The sequence below is a fragment of the Amblyomma mixtum genome, chromosome 3 (genome assembly GCF_055824585.1).
Source record: "Amblyomma mixtum isolate Tamu chromosome 3, ASM5582458v1, whole genome shotgun sequence".
Lineage (NCBI taxonomy): Eukaryota > Metazoa > Arthropoda > Arachnida > Ixodida > Ixodidae > Amblyomma > Amblyomma mixtum.
The window spans coordinates 77,571,067-77,586,953 of record NC_143014.1 but is presented as its reverse complement, the minus strand read 5'-3'; the positions used below and the strand labels follow the sequence as shown (position 1 = coordinate 77,586,953).

The following is a 15,887-nucleotide window of genomic DNA, read 5'->3' as shown; positions in this document are numbered from 1 at the left end:
AACGAAAGTTCAACTCAGCACCCAGAGGTGCGCTGCAAAGTGCGTCGATGACACGTTGGTATCCGGAGAATTACTCTCAACTTTTACATATGAGGCTGCTTACGATTTAGTGTGACTTCGTCTGTGTTTTCGTGGGTGCGCGTGTTCTTTAAGGCAAAAAATATTCGCATTTGACCAATGTCGTTTCTAACGGGTCTTAACATTTGTGTATATGCTACGATGAGCATCCGTCTCGGAACTCAGTCTTGGAAGTAAATTTTGCTTTTTCGGCTGCCGCGAGAAATTCAATAAAGAAACGTGTTAGAAGTAATTGCTTCTTGAAGCTTTTGCTGCGATGCTGCGTATTTCTGTGTTCGACGACGATTTGGACGCTGAGCTTGTCTGATCTCCTGCTGACAGCGCCGAAGCAAGGTAGTGAAAATGGTTTCACCGTCATGATTATAATGCAGTTCACGGATCGAATGGCTACCATCAAACCTAACATTTTGGACCATTCCTTATCCTTCAATGTAATAAATGTAGTGCAATAAGGGCACCCTGTAAACTTTCCGCAATCAGCGCCGCGTTATCTGTGAATTAGTTAGGCTTGCTAATTGTTTATACAGTCTGCTTGCATTGTGATCGCGCACTCTCTTGCGTTACCGAAACAGTACACAAGTCATCTATTCATACCGAACTTGTTTTCTACTCAAATATGTCGCAGCAAATTAACGACCGTCAGATGTGACATATGTTTAAGTCCTTTCAGTCGCAGTACGCCTGCACACCATCTCCCTCCATTTCGCCTGGCATGCCGAGCGACGCTCGGAAGGCTGAGATCCCATTTCCAGCCGGCTGAATGACATGCCCTCGCCGAAAAAGGGCCTAACGTCCGATCCCACTAGCCGTGTCGAGTAACCAGAGCCTTGCGAAATACGCTGCTCCGACTAAGTGCCGTTCACATGCCGGGCATGGTCTTTGAACGCGTCATGTACGCAGCTTCGTTTTTGATTCGCTGAAAGACTGCCGAGGTCACGAGTGAGCGCGCCGGATTTTTCTCTCATCATTAATCTAAATTACTTCTACGCCCCCTCCCCCCTTTTTAACGAAAAATTATTTTGAAGCTACCCCGTAAAACGCTCCAAAGGGCGCCCTTCTGGCGCTTTTGTTCGCGAGCCGCTGCTCGTAAACTTCGCAAACAGCGCGCTTGCGAGCCCGCGTACCCGCGCTCCATCCTCATCATGGCTCAGCGCCGATCGCAACTGAGGAGACGGCCCCTGGCTTCTGGGCGACGTCATCAGCCACGTGACACATGCAGGTTGGCCGCCAGCGCGCCCGCGCGGCTTTTCCCGCCGGCTTTCCCTGCTCCGCCGTCGAGTTTCCGAGTGACGGCAAGCGCGGTGCGCGGTTGAGGTGTTGTGTGCTGTAGGCCCCGACGTCGCGAGCTTCGGGGCGTCGCACACCCCGGGCGGTTTCCCTTTCGGCCGAGGTCCCTTTCCCGACTCGGTGTTTGTGTCGCCTCGGAGCTTGCCGTGGGCAAGATCTGCATCAGAACGCGTCCATCTGGGGTTCCGTTCGTTCTCGCACGGACTGCTTGGGCACGGCTCGCCACGGATGCAAACATGGAGACGTCCGACCGTCTGTTTCTCGAGAGCGCGTTTTCCATCGCAATTCCATCCTCTGCCTGACACTCGCACGCCGCTTGACGGGATCCAGAGCTAACTAAGCAGGTACCCCGTCGGAACTGGTCTTCGCTGTCGTGAAGTAACCTTGCCAGTGAGATCAGCAGTCGCTAACGATGCGAAAGAACGTCGTCAGGTCTTCCTTTGCCCCTCACTGACGATTGTAGACTCGACAGCGTACTACGAGTTAGAAGTGGTGCCCCAAGGCTGAAAGCATGCGGAAGGTGAGAATACATGTTTGTTTGACTTCGATTTTTGTCAACTGGCCGTGGGCTTGCGGGGATGTTTTGAGGAAACATTGAAATATTTGCTGCATACATCCAGTCTTTCTTTTGTATGCATTATGCATCCTAATACCGCGTTATCTTAGCGCCAAAGCTGCTAATGTTTGGCGATTTTACTCTGTAATCGAAAGGGTAACAAGCCACTGCTGAAGTTTGAGCTTGTTGCAGGCAGACATTTCGTGAATCTTATCTCGCCACGGTTTATGTGGAATAATAACCCAGTAAGCGTAATATTAGCCAGTCATGTGCAACTTGTTGCGACGTGCCTTCCTAGATTTAGTGATGACGTGCGATCAGCATGTCTAGCCAGTGAGCAAGCGAAGAAGTGCAGCTGGTCGAATTAACTTGGACTTGTTCTCCCCTTGCCTGCCAAGCGATCGATGAGCGTACTACAGCCATGGGGTTCAGGCCTGTTTGGTGCAACATCTCCGATTCGAACATTGCCGGACTTTCCGGTGCTGCTTATTTATCATGACGTATTGTGTTTTAGCTAGTAGAGTACTTACCCTTTCCGGCTTTTCTTAGTGGATGCCGTTTGTGGTGGCAACGTTTTTCACACGGTTTTTTAGCAGTTTGTGAACAACGGTGCCGCCTTGTGTTTGTAAGTATTGCATAAGCGTGTCTGCTTGTGGGATATATCACACACATCTTATTTCGCACGCATTTGATACACTGCCTGTGTGAACAGCGTGTATTACGTATTACCAGTGAAATATTTCCTGTACGTCAGCCTCCGATCACTGCGTGCTACATTGCCTGATTTCACTTTCAAAAATGAGCTATTCTCGGAAAAGGCCCTCCGCTTGTTTCCAGTTATTCTCCGATCATTTACGTTTTCTCCCCATCGTTTTTTGGAGTGCTGTGGTCTCACGCATTTTGTGGCTTGTTCGAGTTGATCACTTTCAAATTGTTTTTGGAGCAAGGTACATACAACCAGAGAAATTACAAGACAGTGTAAAAATGCGTTTTTTTTCTTTGCTTCTCACTTGGTAGGGAAAATGTTTCGCTAACTTAACGTAGAAAGCCGAGGCATTCTGTGTTCAAAGTGGAATTGGTGCGCCATGGTGATTATGATGTATTGCTCTAACCAAGCAAACGTAGAGCTCGTTGACAAAGACTGACGTCCCTGTGACGGATTGGACTGTAATACCCCTTACCATACCTTACCGTTTATCATGTACCACTTTGATGGTAGCCTTAGACACTATCGAAGGTCGGAATTCTGAAATCGTTAAGGGGCAGCCGAGATTACGCTGCTTTCAGGTTCTAATTCTTACAGAGCTGGATTTTTGCGTGGGTGGCATGGTGATAATACAGGGAACATTTATTGTCGGTGGACGCAATGCAATCTTTTGACGTCAACGCCGGTGCAGTCTATCACTTGTGACCAGGTTGTGACACACTCTGTTCGAGCAGTATATATGTCCGTTGTGACCTGTGCACAGACGTTAAGTTAGCTTGGGTTTTCGCTCTGAATGTGAGTCCCTCGGCGTGCAGTATACCTGCTTCAGTACAGCGACCTCACTTCGTATTCGTACGCTTCTGGGGCCAAGGTAATGGGTGTCAGAAGCTGTGCTTGCCGCGCCAGCCCATTGTTCGTGGCGGGCAACTCGGGATGGCGAGAGCGAAACTCGGCGTTTCAGGGCGCCTCGAACAAGGAACCCCATCTTCGAATTGAGGCCGCGGAATCCCGTCGCTGCGCCTCCGCTTTCGAGCACCGCCGCGGACGGAACGAGGCATTTCCGGCCCACTGCAGCCGCCGTGAAACGGGAGCCAAGTCAGCGGCTTTTCAGCCTTCGACCAGGGGCCTCCCCTTCCCCCAGTCGCGCCGGGTCAGCTAGTACACGCGTGGCGGCTACATTTTTCATTTGGCGCTTATCTCATGTGACGGCGTACCGTGATCTTGACTCTCTCCAGTGACAGGTGGGACTTATGTGCTTGTTTTCCCTGTCTGTCCTGTCGCACGTCACATGCGCATATTTGCTTCCATCACTGTCCTTTGTTTTTCCCCTTCTTTTCGACGTCCCTTGACATCATCTCCACTGTACGTGTGCAAATTGCTTCTGCGGCCAGCGCTAGTGGGCGAACAGCTGCAGTGCCGGGTGCGCTGTGAGGTGGCTGGCTTCCAGGCGCAGCTAATCCGAGCACCGAGTGGGTGCACGAGGGCGCCCATATAAAGGAACGCGATTTGAGTCTCGTGGCCGAGGGACGGCTGCATAGTTGGCCTTCCCTCGTGGCGACCCGAGCCGACTCGGCTGTCACCCGATCCACGCGCCCCGGGGAGCGCAGACGACGGCAGCGGCGTGGTCGGTCGGCGGCAGCCTTGCGTTCCCGCCATCGGTTCCGGCGCCGCCTTTTCTAGCGACGGCCTCTGCGGGGAAACTGACTGCACAGGAGAACCACGGAGCCTTTGTTTGTTGTCTGGCCCGCTCCCGAAGGTGGTTATTAGTTGTGCAGGCAGTTTACTTGGCTCGGGGCTGTTCCTGTTCTCATTGTGTTCTCCCAGGTGAATTGTCTTTCGTCGCCGTCTGTCGGGGAGCATTTCGCCCGTGTCGAGCTTTCTTGGTTGCCGTAGCCCCATAATATAACACATTCTTTCGAAGAGACGAAGTCGACCTGGTGCTGCTGCTCTAATCCACCTCCAATACAGCAAGGTCTACATCGAACATTTAAAAGTACGTTAGGCCCGGTAACGCCCTATCTTGAATCGCCTCACCACCCCTCCACTGTCTCTTGCTTTGGGGGCTCCAACGCCAGCACCTCCTTTCTGCAAGGGGACGGCAAAGAGTTTTTTGGCTAGCTGGACAGATTGGCAGTCAAGGCTGCCTCTTCGCTTTGAACTCGTGGTACTCGCAGCGGCGGCACCCTCGAGCGAGCCGGTCAGGTGCTGTGTCTGTTCTCATGTCTGCCTTCCGTGGCGTAGGTGTGCAGCCTAACAACGCTGCCTCTCGAAAGTGGTCGTGGACTAGCTGGCTATTGATTCGGCTTTTCACTCGTACCGTTGGAAAAAGCTGCTTGCCTCTCTTTACCGTAAGGCCTGCTTGCGTGCTTCCGGCTCGAACGGAGAATAAATTTCGTCCTGCTGTAGCGGTCGTCGTGACAGCTTCCGCTCCTTGTCACCGTGACGTGGCCGTCTCTGCTGTCTACAAACGTCGCTGCATTGTTAGCACTGAGTCAGGGACACGTTCCGTCACGGTTGGTTCTAGCTGACGGCTGTGATGCTGTCATGGCGGTCTTAGCTGACTCGGAAAGGCCTTTGTGTAGTACCGGCCGTCTCCTGTCACGTGTACTAGATCTCAGTTATCGCGCAGTACAGCGGTGAACTTACATGGCGGTATACAGGCATAGAGGCTTGGAAAGTGGCCTACAGCATTTCTGCCCCGAATGCGAGAGTAGAAAGCTACGTCAGTGTAAAGATTCGAAACCAGTGGCACTCTGACTCGCGAAATGGAGGTGCTAATCTCAAGAAGAAAAAAAAAGCGCGATGATGGCATATTTATGCCCGGCATGCCGTCAGCTACGATAGTGCGTCCCGGGCGGGCTGTGCTGCTCGAACTGAGTTACTTAATTCTCCAGCGAAAGAGTGTAGGTCTGCCGAAGCAGCTGGCACTTGTGGATGGAAAACAGGTGAAAGGTGGTGGATAACTGAAAGCAGCTGCTGACTAATGACTTGGTACTATTCCAGTTCGGTGGCCTCGCTGATCAATGATCAATAGGTTTACATGCAGGAGCAGCAACCATGACTGACGGTGTTCGCACGCGACTTGTCAAACGGAGCGTCTCCAGAGGGTTTCGCGCTCTGCCTGCACCAAAGCTGGCAATCTTTCCAGTGGTATCGGGACTGTAATCGCCTAGCCGTGGAGATAGCATTATTTCTCGTCTGTTTGAATCGCAAACAATTGACAAAAGAGGCCCGCGCACAGCTTCCACGCAGTATTTAGAACATGGACGGTTTACGAAGCTCAGCGTGTGCGATTTGGTGGCCGTGTGCTTAACGCTACACGCTCGATACGATAGGAAGCGTCCGCTAGAACATCACGTTTCGCCGAGGACTGCCGCACGGGTGGCATTCGGGAATGTGGAGGAGCGCGGCGCTGTAGCGTCTCGATGGGCGTCATTCAAGGCCGAGTCCGAAACGGTGTTTCGGCCGTCGTAGAAATAACAAGAGGTCGGATACGCGCGCCACCCGGTGCAGCGTCCGGCGGGGGGATCCCGGGTGGGTCCTCCCGCGTGAACCTGTCGCACCTCGTAGCTCTGTCTGGCTCCTCGGGCCGTCCCAAAATACGCGACCGGTGGGGGCCTCCGGGCGAGGCCAAGGTGGTTCCGCGCCGGGGTTCCATATTTGAGTGTCGGCTGGAGCAGGGCCAGCGGCCTTGTCGCGGCTGGCCTTCCTCCGTCCCCCGCGTCGCTTCTCCTCCGCGTGGCTGGAAGAGCGGCTCGCCCGAGGGCATGCCGAGCGTGCTGCGTCCGCGCGCCCATGCGACACACGTTTTAAGAACGGCGGCGACCAATTTATTGCCCGTTGGAGCCATTCGCGCTGCTCGTCGACCCGGAGGTCGGCATTACCCTTAATCCGGTTCGCGTGCTACCACAGTGCCGGGTAAAGTGCAGGTGAATAAGGAGGCAGACAGCTGTCTGCGTTGTTGTCTTTTTTTCTTTTCACCGAGCCAGACTGGGAGGACAGTGTTGGAGCGCTCGCATTTTTATTGCCTCCCGCGAGTCAACCAAAGTGCATGGCCCTCGCCGGCCTGTCTGAGAGGCCTATGCAGCGCCCCGAGGTCGACCAATCTCTCTCTTAAAAAAAAAGAAAAGAAAAGGGGGGGTGGGGGTGGAGAGAGCTACCCGCGGCACCGTATGCATCACAGACTTGACACACTGGGAAAAAAGTTCCCTCACCCGTGCGAAGGACTTAGTACCAGCGTTTGAAGCATGTTTGTGACTGGTGGATTAATCCTCCCGTTAGCCGTAGCCAGGAGGAGTCTGTTTTCAACCGCTATACTGAAAACTGAACACTTTAAAGTGTGTTCTGGCTTCGGAAGTGCGCCCTTAAATCGCGTTTTCTTTTGTTTGCCGCCACAAAAAAAAAAAAAAAAGAAAAAGAAACGGCCTTGGTGAACGGGGTGGAACATTGGGTTAACGTCGTCATTCTGCGTGTAACCTCTCTCAGTGGCGCACGCTTTGAACCCCGCCGAAGCCTACGGTCTCGCACTACACCACACCATACATATGTAGTCGTACAATTAGTCTCGAACAATAGAGAAAAAGAGCGCGATCAAGCGGCCGGCACTGATTGCGACACACTCACCGTGATGTGGACAGACATGGCCGTGCTGTCACCTGCGCGGCATGCTTCAGCTGGGCTAACTATATGGAGAAGCGTTCTGCGCCGGACTTGTCTGGAGCACAGGCAACGACTGGAACACCACGATGAAGCGGCATTGGCAGTTTCAGCTCTGCCATACGTGTCAAGGTCGTCATGAGCAGTTTGTTCGGTTCGTGCCTGATAGCGGTAAATAAAGGCCCTCTGTGGCACAGCAGAATTTCGGCTGCTTTCGCGAGCTCAGCTCTTTTGTTTGATTCCAAGCCTCATTTTGCGTCCGATTGTCTAAATTCCTCCACACGACGTATGTGTTATGCGAGACTTACCTCTTTATGACTACTTACACGCCGTTCGGGGCTGTGTAGTATCGTTTAGGTTTAGGTATCCAAAGGCGTGCGAAATTTTAATTGCGAGTTGCACTTGGTATGGGAGGTAAATATGCTCTCTTGTTGTTCTCCTTCAAGGCTAGCTCTATAGACTTCGGGGCCTTATATGCAGCCGACTGGAGATAATACCAACTCCAGACCGAAAACTTGTTCTAGTTATGCGGATGTCGAATTGGAACGAGAGCCCTTTCATTATGTCCTTGACAATGACGGAACCGAAACTCCTATTCGAATGAACCAGCTGTTCGAATTAAGCAAGTGCGGCTACTCGGGCTGGTTGGCACGTAGTATCACGGGAAGGAATGGCGCCACAAAAACGGGACGTTGGAATTACAATTAATGAGTCCGAATTAACAAGAGTCCATTGTATTTCGTTCACAAGTGTTTAAATGCGAGTGCGGTGCGCCGTAATCTACGTTGCTGAAGGCATTCGGGACACCTTGCCACACCTGCTGTTCCCATTGACCCTTGTATCGCTTAGGTTGCTGGCTGACGAACTAACGGGTTATTGATATCCCGTTAGTACCACCGTTGGTACTACAGCAACTCATCTGCTTTGGCCTGAATGGTTGGTTAATACATCCTGCGTAGAAAATCGATGCATGCTTCAACTCTCTCTCTCTCGTATATTTGTCCCATTTTCGCGCCGTTTTCTTTTCCATCATTGTTACTCCTACCACATATACCCTCAGGCCACAACTATGGAGGTAAAAAAATGAAGCCAAGAGGAGATATTGCCATTCCGACTAGCTCAACTTGCAAAGTCTAGCGTTCAAGCGGAAAACATACAGTGTGTCCCGTTGAACATGCACCGATGTTTAGCAAAGAAAAAGTGGTGAATGGGACCAAACTATGTAATTAAGTAGGCACAGTAAAAAAGAACAGTGCAGTCGGTAGTGTACATGATGTCTGCGAAAATTTGATTGGTTACGACTGTCGAAGAAACTTCATATCCTTTATGTCTTGGTTGATGTGATAAAGGGGGGAGGGGGAGTAGTAGTCGCTCCCGATTGCACTTATCGCAAAGACCGCCAAGTTTGCTTTTCTTAGAGGCAGTCTGATAATAATATTAATAGCTATAATGTTTATTGCCAACTGATTGTCAGCACCATCATTGCCAACACCACCGTTGCCAACACCATCATTGCCAGCGCCATCAGTTTGCTGCGACGAGCAACTGGGGGACACGAGAACTTGCCCCGAACTTTAAATAAATCGAAACGGTATATGTATGTACAGCTAGCGGCAATGTGAAAGGGAACACGGCAGGGCGTGGCCTCCGTGCTTCTCAGCGCTGCCGCCGAAGCCCGTCGAGAATCGGCGGCAAAGGAACATGCGCAGCAAGCACGGTCGGCTGCCTTTTCCGCGCATGCTCGTGATGTCGCCCATTCTCGCTGACTGTTCCCTTTTATATTGCCGATACAGAACACTACCAATTTATAGCATAAAATCAACTACTCACTGCTTCGGTAAGTGTTGACGTCTGTTTAAGGTGGTTATTTCTGTATTTCTGAGCGCCCTGATATATTAAAAAAATAAATAAAAGGTTTGCAGGAATTCTGTCTGCGAGTTTCGGCTATCATAGTACCGATTGGAATCGCACAGTCACTTTTTATCAAGGAGGTCGTTCTTGCCATATCAGTGCGCCCTGCATTTTGTCCGCGGAGTAACGGCTGGCTAACAAGTGGCGTCGCCATAGTGGCTTCCATCATTGCTAGCAAGAATTTGAAGAGCGTGTGCATGGGAGTGTGGCCTCCACTTTCGCTCTAGGGCAAGTATATTTTTACTCTGCATTCGAAAAGGTTTTCAAAGGGTTGATTCTGGCGAATTAAACCCTTGGCGAACAGACAGGCGTGTTCTAAGAACCCCTAACGCTGAAACTGACGGTGAAATATGTACGGCTGTTCGGATGCTCATAGCGCATTGCAGTGCACGCTTGCGTGACTGGCGCGCAAGCGCTCTCGCGACGGCTTCCTAGTGTTGCCGAGGCGTCCCAGCCAAGTGAGCCGCCGTGGGACGCGAAACAAAGGGCGCGAGTCGGATGGCGCACGTCGCGACATTCGAAACCCTGCTGGGACGGACGGACGACAGGCACTTTACTCGGGCTGCCGTCGGTACGAGGGCGGCAATGTCGGACTCGATTCGAAAGTTTGCCGTCGAGATTTAATCCGGTTGAAAGCCGATGCAGCGGGTAGGAGCTTTGGACGCATTTTCTGCCCGAAAACACTATAGGTAGCACGTTTTCGTGCTTACCGATGAGCGTAAGGACGGTACCATACCCTGGCCATTACTGTCTTCTTCGTGACCTGTATAGTGGCATGGGTTGTCTGGAGGGCGTCGTAGCGCGCTCGTGTTGATTAATTTCGACTGCGGACCCGCCAAGTACCCACTGAGCGGCTGGAGATCGAACCTCTCATACTTTGATCAGCGGCTGTACGCCACTGCCTCAGAGACAGCGCTGCTGGTCAAACGTAGTTTAGTTACCGTATGGCCATTAGCGTTGTGCGTGCTCTTCACTTTGTCCATTTCCTTGCGGCCGGGAGCCCTCTCGCATGCGGCCAGACAGCCGGTAGAGATCGGGCGATCTCTCGCAGCAGCCCGCAGAGGATGGACGCGACCCCGTTTTCGGGTTGTGCCAGCCAAAGAAGGCGCTCCGCTGCAGCGACTGCGCGGAGGATCGCTCATTCTGCGGCCATTGGGGGCACGGTTGCTCAACCCATGTGCCATATGTGAGCCGGCACTCTGTCGAGCACCCCCCCCCCCCCCCCCCCCCCCTTTCCCGCCGTCGTGCCAAGAGTGGCTGCAAATACGCCAAGGAACGCGTGTCGTAAACAGCAGCGGCCTTTGTCATGGCGCGCAAATCTTCGCGTCTGCCGAGTTCGCGCCTGTGGCTGCCTTCCCGTCGTTCGTCCGTTGACCACCGGTCTGCCTTGCAGGACGCTGGCTTCCCCGGGAGAGTTGCTTGCGCCGGCCGGAAGCGGTCATCCGCTGATCACGACACGCTTAATTATTATGCCGGAGCGCTTTCGCGCTCGGAACGGCATTTCCCAGCGCCGGCTGAGCCGTGGCCGAACGCGCTGTCGGTTTACTGCGGCTCGGGAGGGGCAGCGAGGTCGGTCGGCGGCGCCCCCCGGGCGTCGCCACTGTCGTCGGCGTCTCCTTTGTTCTGCGCGCCGGCCGCTGGGAGACGATCGCCGCGGCGGCGACGCTCCTCGCGTGGGCGATTCCGGTTTCGTCCCGAAATAGGAGCGCCGCCGCCGGAAAGGGTCTCGCGAGGAGGAACATCGAGGAGGCAGCCCCGTTCTCCACTCGTAGCCATAGTGGCATTCATGCCCGACAGCGCTGCCTGTGCACTGGCGGGGCAAAAAATAGCGTGCGGGGAGAAACTCTTTCTTGGGAACACAGCTCCGACGGTGCAGCGAGGCACGTACGCGCCCTGTCCAGCTTCGCATTCTTAGCCTGTGCAAATCCTAAGAGTTTTTTTTTTTTTCATTTTTGCCTTCTCTGGCTCTCGCATTGCAGAGCGCTACTACGGACGTCGAGCATGTTGCGCACCTTGCGCTGTTCGCGTCTCTCCGCACCTGTAGCCAGGCGCAGGTTGATCCGTCCGGCCATCACGTCACAGCACGGTTGGGGCGCGCCTCTGATGGAACGTGAGCTCTCTTCCGCTCTGGCGTGCCGGTTGCCCGGTCGCATCGGAAAGCTGTGATGGGGCGCAGCGTCCGATATCCGGGCAGCATCAGCAGGAAATGCGTCATGCAACGCGAGCGAGCTCGACCGCTGTGCTGTGTGCCTCTTGGCGGCTGCCCTCTTTCGCGGCTCTCGGGGGCACCCTCCGCGCTTGTGACGCGGCTGGGAATGCGGCTGTTTGTGGAAGCAGGGCTTCGAGTCGTGTTTCCACGCGTGTACGGTGTCAACGTTGAGGCTGAATGTTTGCGATCCTATCGCTAACCCACCTTATCGGCGTGCGGCGCAGCTGGTTCTACAGCTTGCCCTTGAGAGTAGCTTGTAGACGCCGCCGCTCCGTTTCGGAGGCGGGGTCGGCGCACTGCCTCTCCAAGGTCTCCCGTCCCTTTTGCTCTTGCGTTGGAAGAAACTACTACGGGCGGTGCCTAGCGCTGCGTGCCTTCTGTTAGTGCGACAGTACGCTCCGAGCTGTCGCAACACTTTCGCCAGCCAATAGGTTTTCCGAGATCTAACGTTCGAGGTGCGATTCGTGTTGCGATCTTTGCATTTTAACGAATACCTTCAAGCTGGCGAGCTTCTTCCCACGTGATGTGAGGGCGAAAAGAGGGTGGAGGGGTTCCGTCTGAGCACTCATTTCAGGTCCAGCGCCCTGGCAAACAAAATACGAATGATCTAGTATTACTGGTGCATCAAGCATAATTTGCAGTAATTTTTCCATTGTCCCAGAATCCCAGAACAACGCAAAAAGTAAGCTCACATCGGCGTCATTTTGCCTGCGAGTGCATGATTCGTGACAACGTCTGACCTTGTGTCTTGTCTTAGGGTGAATGGAGCGCCGGCATGTTTTCGCAAAGGCGCATTTCGAGTACGAAAAAGAACAATATTAGTTCTCTTGAATGTGTGTAGAGGCCCGAAGGACTGTTTTTAACAGCTTTTATCCCTCTCCTATCTTAAATCATGCTGCGTATCTCTAAAACATGCGACGTTGGGTGCCATACTTACGGGTTCAATGAACGAGAAATTAGACGAGCGAGACAACGAAAAAAAAATACCGTGTGAAAAGAGGTGGAAAACTGCTGTCACTGTCCTCAGCTGACGTCCCTCGTGTTGGTATCCAGTGGGAAACCGTGTAATTCTTCGGTGCTCTCCGGCCTTTGCCAACGACCCGCAGCCAAAGCGGGAGCGTCGACCGCGCCTTTATTCAGTCCCGCGGTGCAAACTCGGAGCGCAATGACGTGAAACCCTGCGTGACGCGACACACGCGGCCAGTGCTGGCCTGCGTCCAGGAGGGGCTGCGCGTCGCCCCTCCACTGCGTGGACTTCTCCACGGACCTCCCCGCATTTCCCCTCCCTCGGATGTGCCGCTTTCGTAGAACGGTGCCGAATCTCGCGCCAGTTGCTGAATCGTGGCCGTGGAGCAACTATCGGTGGTTGCGATTGGCTCTGTGACGGGGGAAGCAACACTGAAGGCGCTCAAGGGGGCTGCATACTATGCCGTTTGCGGCCGGGTGCCCCGCGCGGCACTCGCCGTCCACTCCGGGGGTCACCTGCGTTGCCGCGGTTCGGGCAGCGGAACTCGTTTCCGAAAGCGAGCCCGGCGGCGCTGACTCATCGCGGCCGCGCCGAAGTGGCGCGCTCGTCCGCCGCCCTGGAAGTCCGCGCGGGGCACGCGTGCGTGGCGACGTCAGAGCCCTGTTTACGGCGGGGTGCCTCCAACAGCTTTGGAACCCCCCGGCCGCGCGGAAGAGTAGGGGCAGCGACCGCGCACGAGCTTCGGAAGAGTTACGTCACCGGTTCCGTTTCCTCAGCGGGAGCTGCTTCCTCGATGCACCCGTAGCAGGTTGCCGTGAGCTGGGGCTGCGTTGAGCAGCACGCAACCGAGCGCCGATGGCGGCCGTGGCGCGAGAGCTCTGGGTGGTGGCATCGCAGCTACGGTTTTGGGTGTCCATGAATGACGCGCCGCTTTTTTTGTGAAGACGAAAACTCTGCAATACGGCGCGTCCGTGGATTATCGGATTCGCTGCCGCTATAGTTGACGTCACCGCTTGGTTCATTTTTCCGGCCGCGATCAACGCTGCGCCGCGCTGGGAACAAAGTGACCTGCACGCGCATACGTGTCCGCGCTGGGCGTTTGCAGTACTGGATATACAGAAATCTTGAGTAGAATACTGGTGCCATATTTTTTCTACATTTATTGTTAGCTGCGATCCCCGGGTCTGTGCTCGAACTCGCGACTCCATTGCGTGTCTGTCGACGTCTAGATATTCTCACGGGTGCTTCATTAATGCTTTTAAGTGAGAGCATGTTCCTGTTCGAAAAGGTAGTGCTTCATTGGCTGCAAAAAAGTTTTCTGTAAGATACACCGGCTTGCAAACGAAACAAAGGTTTGTCTGCTCATGCCGTCCATGAACTGCAAGTTCTGCGGCCACCCTGAAGTCACCGACCAGTCTAGTGCGGTCTTGCCAGAGTCCTTATCTTAACAAACGATAAGGGTAATGTTAATGGTTGATGTAAAAAACGCGTGTCAATGATTTTCTCGTCGAGATCAAGAAGAAATGGGCGGGGCATGCAGTGCGAAGGCAAGATAACCGATGGTCTGTTACGAACTAACAGCTGATGTGGATTTCAAGAGAAGGCAAGCGTAGCAGGGGGTTATATGAGAGAGGCCTTTGTCGTGCAGTGCACGTGGCCGGGCTGCTGCTGATAGTGATAAGTTAACTGAAATATCTTTATCGCCTTTCCCTCGTGTCATTTTTTTTTCACCTTGGAGCGTTTCCACACACTCGGTACTGTTGGCCGTCGCCAAGTTTCTCGCATAAAAACCACGTTGTGGGGCCGCAAACGCTTCCGAAGTCCACTTTTCTCCAAAAAGCGCAAAGAGCTCACTCGAACAGCGAAATCACTTTACCGAAAGAACGAATGCGGCTGAATACCATCGTAAGCGCGCCTCTTTTTATGCCTTCTCTCTCTCTAGGGTATCTTGTGTCTGTCTGCTGGGGTTCTGCTGCCATTTTTCCCGTGACCCGCAACCTGACTGTCTGTGCCAGCCCACTTGCTGTTGCCAATTTCGTAGTTCGCATAATTAAGTACAACATGCACCTGCTTAAGTAAAGGAACAACTCGTGTCGGTGGCGGGGCGTCGATGGACGCGCGAAGGGTAAGAAAGTGGTCGAGTGCCAGGCCGTGCGGCTAAACCAGACGTGGGGCAGAACCGCCGCAGAACTAGGGTATACCCTTGAAAGATTTATGGCTGTTCAGCGCGGTTTGTTTTGCAAACGCGTGTTGGGGCAAAAAACATTGTTGCGGCGCCTCGTGAGCTGCTCAGTGATGCACTTTTTACGACGAGCGCGCAGAACGAGCGGCTATAGAGTTCGCCGGAAAATAGCTCTGTTTATTTTCTTTTGGGCTGCTGTTGAGCGGGCTCATCTTTATGTGGAACAGTTGCTGGTGCTGCGTTCGCCTTCCGCCGGTTTCCCCCCCTTTTTTTTGCATTTAGACGAGAACGTCTGCGGTTTTAGAGCCCACGGCGGCGCACCTTCGATGGCAGCTTAGATGTGCTGGGGCCTGTGTCTGTACTTGTGGTGTAGGGAAAGTGGAAGTACGTACTGAGGCCGCTTATACGTAAGCAAAGCAAGTTCTGCCAAGAAAAAATAAATAACACGCGGCGCTTTCCATCAGTTTCTGGGCATGATGCGTAGCGTGCAGTCACATGCGATGCTCCCTGCTCTGCTAAGGAGGGCACTCCTATCACTGTCCAAAGTCTCTAGCGCGCCGTCGGAAGGTAGTTATGCCACATGAACACCACTCCGGTTTTCTGTAACTGGTGTAAGCTTGTGAAAATCACTGCACTTTGCCAAGGCCGAGCACAAGCGCGGTAGCTATACGATATGCGTGGAAAGAAAGAAATCCGAGTGGTTGCAAAGCTTCCTCGTGGGAGGGGCTGAAGCGAGGGTTTGGACGTCTCTCTTCAAGTCGACGGTGCACATGGCGAAGTCTATTTTGAGAGGCGATGGGGCGACGTGGACGAGGGCAGGTGCTCTGCTAGACTGTTTATGTGGACTTTGTGTAACCAAACCGCATACAGACAGAGCTGGAAAGGCACCGGAAAAAGGGGATTCTCTTTCCTCTCCTTTTTTTATTTATTTTGGGAGAACTTAGGGCTTATGCTGTGTTTGCCTTTGGGGGACTCAAGCTAAATGAGGCATGGGAAAACCCATTGAATGCAGGCTACATTGATATGCATACTGTAAATGATTATTTAGGCCCATGCCGCAGCTAAGAGAGGTCGTTCTCGGCAACGGAAGTACCATCTTCAAGGCCAGAGTGACCCCCGGAGACGTTCACATTTCCCAGTGCTTTCATCCTGTGTCATAGCTGCCGCCACGGCTGGTCATGGGGGAGGGATGTGTACAGAACCTGCGTTCGCCTCGTCTGGTCAGCCTCCCCCGAATCCCACTGCTAGCTTTCGCAAGCAGAGCCTGCCTATATGTTATGGCACTCAACAGGAGTCGCGTTGACTTGGTACCAGCTAGGTTGCCTTGATGTCCGC

General features: G+C 53.4%; 1 protein-coding gene across 4 annotated transcripts in view; it reads left to right on the top strand.

Annotated features, from left to right (window-relative positions):
* p130CAS (Serine_rich_CAS and FAT-like_CAS_C domain-containing protein p130CAS) overlaps window positions 1-15,887 on the top strand; it is a 72,874-nt gene that overhangs the window by 27,694 nt on the left and 29,293 nt on the right. Inside the window, exon 1 of one of the 4 annotated variants that reach the window (XM_089579792.1) lies at window positions 1,340-1,885. The exons of the other annotated variants lie outside the window; for them this stretch is intronic. Coding sequence (XP_089435918.1) covers window positions 1,877-1,885 — 9 coding nt within the window. The 5' untranslated portion in view covers window positions 1,340-1,876. Of the gene's footprint in view, window positions 1-1,339; window positions 1,886-15,887 lie in introns of those variants that run through there. 4 annotated transcript variants of the gene reach the window in all.